We start from the raw sequence: 7,831 nt of genomic DNA on the forward strand, positions 1-7,831 counted from the left end.
CGCCCATATAAATATTAATATTATTTGAAATATATCAGTTAAATCAGTTAATCAATTTTATAAAATAAAAAACGAAAATCGAAATCAAAATCAAAATCGAACCGATTTGAAATATATCAGTTAACCAATTTTATAAAATAAAAAACCAAAATCAAACCAATTTAACCGATATTTTCAATTAGCCAAATCATGGCGCCCGGCAGATATTTTCCGTCGTAACATGAACAAAACTTGGGGGGTCCTCAAATCGCAACTTCGACCCGCAGAAGAAACCCACTTATATATAATTATCTTTCCAACGCGTCCAAGTGCGACGCGCGTAATAAACGCGTGACAGACAAACTTTTTTTTTAGGGTTTTAAGTGTTGATGCTTCTGCTCCGTCTCCTTTCAGGGTGAAACAAACCCCCTGTCATCGCCTCTCGAATCACGCGCATAGATTCCTCAATCGCATAGAAAAATTTGCTGATAATACGAAGGAGAAAGAAAAAAGGAGGGGTTTTGATCGAGGTTTTTCACACCTATTATGGCGGATGTGATGCATTCAGAGGCGGCGCTCGACCCGGAGCCGTCCTCTTCTGCGGCGATGCTTGATCGGAGAATCGAGTTCCATCTGGCGAGGAAAACGTATAATGGTTTCAGCAATAATCGAAGTTTTGGGTTTAATCTGGTGACTTTGAATCCAAGTTCAGAGCACGATAATGTGTCTGAGTTGGCGGTGAAACGCGAAATGCCGAAGGTTTCGGAGAATTTGGGATTGGATCCGGAGCTTAGTTTGGGGATTACTTTCCGCAGAATTGTGAGATGTTTCATCACATCGCTTCAATATAATCCACTTTATTTGAATGCGTTTTGTTGTGTACTTGTTGTCTATGCTCCAAAGTTCTGAACTTTGTGGTCATATTATATCATAGGTCTACTTCCGTGTGTTTGTGTGTGCTTGAATCTACCTATCTGTTATTTTATTTGATTTTTAAATGAGATACTCTGACTTTATTTTCTTTTGCGTCTGTTTTCTATTTTTCAATTATAGTTCGACCTTCTAAAGTTGATAGGATTTGCGAGAGTTGTAACAAGGAAAGGAATACCTGAAATTTTTTGATCAGTGGATTGATTGTTAAGCCAAAAAAATACGTTCACTTTCAACTTTTTTATTTGGTGACATGTTTTTCCATCGCCTAATGAGCCCATGTAATTTGATTTTCCCTCTGTTGGTACCAGTAATTGATTCCATTTATTGATATGGGTTTTCCAAACGATTGCAGATCATATATAATCTATGGATAGTTTAAATAATTTGTGGTTTCCTTGCTATAAAGGTGGTGAAAGTGTACCTTCGGGATGTTGCAAATTCTTATATGGTAACAAACTGCATGAATATAGGCCTTATACTGTTAATTTCAGGGTGCTGGATTACGCAATCTTGGAAATACTTGTTTCCTTAACTCGGTGTTGCAATGTTTGACTTATACCGAGCCCTTAGCTGCTTATCTACAGAGTGGGAGGCATCAATATTCTTGTGAGTCTCTCCCTCTTTACAAATTTGTTGTTGCGCTACATTCAGAAATAAAAATGAGTTTTAAACTCGCCTAATTCAGCTTTCTGTAACCTTCATTTTATATTATGTTCAGTCTACATTGGCTAAACTCGGTCACTTTCTCGTTATGGAAAATATTTAAGGCTCTTCATTCTGATTTTATTTTCATGGTCTGTATGAAGGTCGCACTGCTGGATTTTGTGCTCTATGTGCAATACAGAAACATGTAAGCCGTGCTTTACAATCAACTGGGAGAATATTAGAGCCTAAAGATCTTGTTTCCAACTTGCGCTGTATCCTATTGAAGATGCGTTCCGGTCATTTTTTATAATAGGAAGATAATGGGTCTCTTGTTGATTTGAACTTAGAGCGGATCATTTTAATCTTACGTTGATCATTGAAGTTTTGTTTTTTTGACCGTTTCTCTTTTTTCTTTCTCATTTTAAATGATATGCTGCATTTTTTTAGCTTTCCTAATTTTCTTGATTTTGTTACATGGTTGGCTGATCTTTTAGCATTTTTTGACTATTTAGAAATGTTATTTCTTTAAAGCTTGGTTAGTACATTCCTTGTCTTTATCATATCATATATTTTTCTTGATATCTGTGAGTGACCTCTATCAAGTGACTAAGATCATGAAACAACAATACATTAATTTTATTACCAAATATTTTTCTTCTCAAAATATTTGAAGAAACTCGTCATAAATCTCTACATTGTTATGATGTTGTATATTTAGTTGGTTATAATTAGCTGTTAATCTACATTTCCTTGTGCTTTCTTTACTTAGTTTCCAGGTTGGGCTTCTAGCTTCTTTGAACCTTCGATTTTGTTGTTAAGGTTTGAACCCTTAATTGAGATAATAGGTATATCCCGTAGCTTTCGCAATGCCAGACAAGAGGATGCACACGAGTATATGGTGAATTTACTAGAATCCATGCACAAATGCTGCTTACCATCTGGAGTGCCTAGTGAATCACATACTGCTTACGAGAAAAGTTTAGTCCACAAGATATTTGGTGGTCGCCTTAGAAGTCAGGTAATTTGTGGCTTTTATAAATGTATAGGTGTCAGAAAATGTTTATGGGGGTTTTTCCTCCACATTTCACAGGCAATTTAGGAAAATGGCTAAACACCATTTTAAAAAAAAAAAGAAGAGAAAATAACCCCTTGAAATTTCACTGGTCAAGTGTCATTTATTCGCTTCATACTTTTCATGTTACCTTACATGCTGTCATTCTGTTAACTCCCAATATAAGGGTCTTTTATCGTCTTTATTTTGTGGCTCTAACTACACTTGTGTCATTCTTCTAGGTGAAATGCATGCGGTGTTCCTTTTGCTCCAATAAGTTTGATCCATTCTTGGATTTGAGTTTAGAAATTGCAAAAGCAGATTCATTGCACAAGGCACTTACTCATTTTACAGCTAAAGAGTTTTTGGATGGAGGTGCTAGGCAGTACCAATGTCAGGAATGCAAACAGAAAGTTAAAGCTCTTAAGCAGCTAACAATTCACAAGGCACCTCATGTGCTTACCATTCACTTGAAGCGATTTGGTTCGCATATACAAGGGCAGAAAATTGATAAGAAAATTTCTTTTAGCCCCACCTTGGACTTGAAACCATTTGTAGCTGGTCCTGATGTAAGTCCTACTCATGAATATTTTTGTATTGTTATGCTTTTACATTTACATACATCTATCAAATCTATGTTCATATCATTCCTATGAAGCTCATTCAATAATAAATTCTTCTTCCTTTTTTCTCCTTTCAAACCAGCTCTGTGATTAAACCATCTTTTTTTTTTTTTGGGGGGGGGATTAATTTATAGTGAAGTAAATGATACCTTTGAACTCAACACGGTACAAGATTTCTTATGAAACTGTATGAAGCACATTCATCTTTGATTAAATTTAATATTTTTTTATTTGCTTTGATTGTGTAGTGATACCTGAGGAGTTTACCCTAAGTTCATTGTCTGCAATCAACATAGTACTTTCTGTTTGATTTTTCTCAATTACTGGATCTGGGAATAGTAACGATATATAATCTCTGGAATGCAATAAATGTGATATTTTGGTATACTTTGTTTTAGCCGATGTTGTTGCTAATTTTGATTTAAATGCTGGAATATATATATAAAAGACAGTTATAGTTATTAATTATATACAAGTCTTAGTTTTCAGCAACATTTATGAAAGCTTGTATGTTTGCCATTCCTGACATCTATGTCCTTCCTGCTTTATTCATTCTTTTGGCTTTATGATTCACATTTTGATGTCTTTTAATACTTTTCCATTTTGAATGTTACAGGATGAGGATCTCAGTTACACTCTGTATGGTGTTCTTGTTCATGCTGGTTGGAGCACTCATTCTGGACATTACTACTGCTTTGTTCGCACTTCAAGTGGCATGTGGTATTCTCTCGATGACAATCAGGTATGAAGTAACAGTGTTTTACAAACAACCAACAGATTTGAATGCATGATTTTCTTGGTAATTCATGTTCTGATTTGCTGTTTTAGTTAAAATGGTTTTATCTTTTATTTTTTGTATAATCATCTGTATGTGCATCGAGTTCATATGCCAGTCCTTACAATTTGTCAGGAAATAACTCTTTGATGAGCTCACTTATTGTGATTTTTTTAATAGGTTGTCCAAGTTAATGAGAGGAAGGTTCTTGAACAAAAGGCCTACATGTTGTTTTATGTTCGAGATAGGAAAAATTGTAGTACAAAGAAACCAGTTGCTGTAGGCCAGAAGGAAAATAAGGCAGCCATGAATGTCATTGAAAATGTAGTGAATTTTAATATTAACCAGCAGTTGAACGGAAATATACCAAATGGTTCAATTGATAAGAAGTCGGATGGTTCTATTCCTGTTGCTTTATCCGAAAGAGGGACACTTACCGTCACTTCACTGAAGGAGCCTCCTAAAAGAGTATCTTTTCAGAATGTAAATTGCTCTATGGGTGTAGATCATGTGTCCCAACGGAGGGATGCTCGATTAGAACCTTCATCATCAGTGCCTCCAGTAAAAGATTCAGTGGACTGTTCTGCTGCCAATTGTAATTTTTCTGGCAGTCAAGCAATGTTAGGTTCAACCTGTGAGGTCTCTTATTGTAATCGTAGTTTGGGTGATGCTCCCAAAATTATTGGCAACCAAAAGGGTGTCAGTGCTGTGCAAGATTTGAATGCATCTGCTATGCAGTTGTCAAACTGCAATCTGCCGAAGGATTCGGTTAACAAGAAAGAATCTAGTGAATTTGTGCCCATGCCACCAAGGTGCTATAAGGACACTGCCAACGAAAATCATGGTAAATCAGCTGACCAGCCAGAGAACAGCAGTGTTGGTGTATCATCTGGAGATGTTTGCAGCATCGCAGCCACAAATCTGATAATGGTATCACTTGCAGCCTGATACGGCTTGTTTTTTTCCACCTGGCTTTATGAACTTTCCGTTTTCCCTTTTTCTCAGCAATTGCTGTATGTCACTAACCCTTACTTGATTATTTCTTTAAGTGTGATAGCACAGCTATGCCCACAAGAACAATAGAGGAAGCATCAAATAAAAAGGGCTACTCAATTTTTGCAAAGCGAAGCAGAATTGAAGAGGCTCAGGTACCTCTCATCTTGGTGTGCGGCATGGACAATAATGCATTTGTTGACATCTGAAGCTTTAATCCTCTCCCTTCTCCCTCTCCAACGTGTTATGCCATTTTTCTAATTGTTAGTTTCTAGGTGCAAGGTTCACCTGGGAATGTTGGTGATCCAACCTCATTAGAAACTCATGGAGGCGTACAAAAGGGGACTGATTACCAATCCAAGTTCTCATTGCATTTACCTGCCACCTCAGAGAGCTTGCCAAATGGTATATTAAATAAAAAAGTACCCCAACTCAAAGTAAAAGGGAAGCTTTTTAAGTGTCAGGTTTCCAGAATGTCGCTGAGTTCTAACATTATATTCGGGGTAGCCTTTGCCCTGCGTAAGCAGAAGCAGAAGCGAAGAAAATATCACTCTCTGCAACACAAGAATCCCAATTTGAAACAGTTGTTGGGGAAAATTGACTCACCATCGGATCTTGTGCAATCTAATTCTGACAAATCATTACCTCTACCCATTGATCATAATGCTCACTCTGAAAGAGAGAGAGCTGATTACTGCTCAAATGATGGAGATAAAAACTCAAATGTACAAAACTTCAGTTGTAACGGTAATGTTATCGGTGATGTTAATGACGATGGATGCGGGGAGAAAGTTGGTCAGAATGGTGCCATGCATGCAACCGTAAATCTGTCACAATTAAGGAAGGCTACTGTTCAAGGACCCGATAATTTGGAGAAAGAAAGAAGGGCATCAAGACAGAATGGTATTGCTATGACAATGCTTGAAGAGACAACTGGTAAATTCCTTTGCATATTCGCATTTGATATTCTATCCTAATCTATCCATCGACTGGAAAATAATAATTTATTCATTTACCTTTGATTTTGTGAATTTCAGTTGCTCGGTGGGATGGCATCAATGTTTTTTTTCCAGAAAATATGAAACCAAATTCGGAGCCTTCTCAAATTGGTTACATTGGGGATGAATGGTGAGTCCTAACTGGTTATGATGCCCTGTGCTAAATAAACATATGGGTCAAGAATCATCTTATTTGAAATTGAATTTCGAGCTTATTTTTTATGCAAACATGATATCCTTCTGTTTCCTGATCTGCAAAAGCTGTTTTGCCTAATACTTGTGATGAGAGATTAAATTTAGATCTGTTTCCGATGATGAGACAATTAGGTAAGTATTCGGTGTTCACACTAAGTTATCAAGAAAGGGTTATAGTAGTTTTGTTAAAATATTATAGCTGTCTCTGAAGCAGGATCACATCCAGGGTTTTGTCCAATCGATGGACTTAAATCGTGCCATTTTTTTGTTTTTCTACCTTTTTTTACTTCAGTTATTGGCTGTCAACAATATATCAGTCCACTGGAAATTTATGATTTGAAAGGTATATGCATCTGTAGTATGACAAAATTATGAACTTTATTTTTCCAATACTTGTGGTCAACAGGGATGAGGAATATGACCGGGGGAAGAGGAAGAAGATACGGGGCCCCAAGATTAGCTTTGATGAACCGAATTTATTCCAAGAAATTGCAACAAGAAATGCAAAACTAAAGAGAGCAAAGCTGCACCCATCTAACTCCGGAAACCAGCCATTTAGGATATGATGGACCAGTGTCAACATAGAGCGATTTTTCGAGCGAGAGAACCTTATTCTTTCTTACATCAATCTTGATCAAGTTTGTTGTTTTGGGGGGTAGTTGCACTGCTTCCAGAACTAAATTTAACAATTATAATGTCAATTTTTTGTTGTATTTTTTTCTTGCTTTAGGCCTCATTTTGAGCAGAGGTTGAGAATTGCACTATCCAATAACTTTCTTGTTTGGTCCCTTTATGGAATTATGAATGGCCATAAACCATCTAATCTATGTGCTTTTGTGTTGTATTCCTCGTATAGCAAATATTTCGGTTCTCGAAGGTATTTTTGTTTGAGGTTTATAAGTATTTAATTGGGAAAATTAAGCTCTGATTCTCGTTGAGAGAGTGTTTGCAATCTTTTAAAAAAGTATAGATTATGAATTTCTTAAAATAGATTTAGCTTCTTTTTTTTTCACTTTTTTTTAGAGTAACGTTATATATTCATTTAAAATTAAAAAAATAACAAATTTGAATATATAAAAGCTAGACTACAATTAACGAGAACGAAATTAATTAATTTGATGAGAAGCAAATTTGCACGTCGAAATTTATATGTATATTGTCTTTGTCTAGTTGTCTTCACCACAAAACAATCATTCGTCCAAAGTTTACCACATGCTTTTGGGAGTTGGGGTGAACGTTTGAGTGGAAAAAATGTTTAGTACATTTAAATTACAAACCATTTATTTATTTTAATTTTTATTGAAATTTAGCAAACAAATGTAATCATTTTAATTCAAAAATCTATTTTAGCATAATTATAACTTAGAAACAACCAAATCTTGTATTCCCATTTTCTAAATTTTTTAGAATTAATAACTTAATAAAACTTCCATGAATATAGAGCCAAGTATAAAAGTTAGAGGGAGACGGCCAATGAAATGAAGATGTATATGAGCATCTTGAGATGACATTTGTTCTCATAAATTTTTATTTGTGAGATAAGTCAACTCTGTTTTAGTATAAAAACAATATTTTTTTAATAAATAACTTAAATAAAATATCTATTTCATAAAATTGATACATGACATGGTCTTTCACA

The 7,831-nt window shown here is 35.4% G+C and overlaps 1 protein-coding gene across 1 annotated transcript; it reads left to right on the forward strand.

Moving 5' to 3' along the window:
- Window positions 1-347: 347 nt before the first annotated feature.
- LOC140962555 (ubiquitin carboxyl-terminal hydrolase 23-like) lies at window positions 348-7,068 on the forward strand. Its single transcript, XM_073421506.1, has 11 exons — window positions 348-798; window positions 1,404-1,518; window positions 1,719-1,829; window positions 2,403-2,575; window positions 2,851-3,177; window positions 3,848-3,973; window positions 4,187-4,936; window positions 5,056-5,154; window positions 5,275-5,935; window positions 6,037-6,127; window positions 6,599-7,068. Exons 1-11 carry the CDS (start codon window positions 526-528, stop codon window positions 6,756-6,758), a joined length of 2,886 nt encoding a protein of 961 aa, XP_073277607.1. The 5' UTR covers window positions 348-525; the 3' UTR covers window positions 6,759-7,068.
- The last annotated feature ends 763 nt before the right edge of the window (window positions 7,069-7,831 follow it).

This window comes from Primulina huaijiensis, chromosome 17, assembly GCF_012295235.1.
Source record: "Primulina huaijiensis isolate GDHJ02 chromosome 17, ASM1229523v2, whole genome shotgun sequence".
Classification (NCBI taxonomy): domain Eukaryota; kingdom Viridiplantae; phylum Streptophyta; class Magnoliopsida; order Lamiales; family Gesneriaceae; genus Primulina; species Primulina huaijiensis.

What these genes read in the sequence shown, in the direction of transcription:
- LOC140962555 (XM_073421506.1), top strand. Translation starts at nt 526, where the DNA reads ATGGCGGATGTGATGCATTCAGAGGCGGCGCTCGACCCGGAGCCGTCC. An exon ending in CATTTGTAGCTGGTCCTGAT is followed by an intron (nt 3,178 to 3,847) that starts GTAAGTCCTACT and finishes TGAATGTTACAG; the next exon opens with GATGAGGATCTCAGTTACAC. An exon ending in CAGCCACAAATCTGATAATG is followed by an intron (nt 4,937 to 5,055) that starts GTATCACTTGCA and finishes TATTTCTTTAAG; the next exon opens with TGTGATAGCACAGCTATGCC.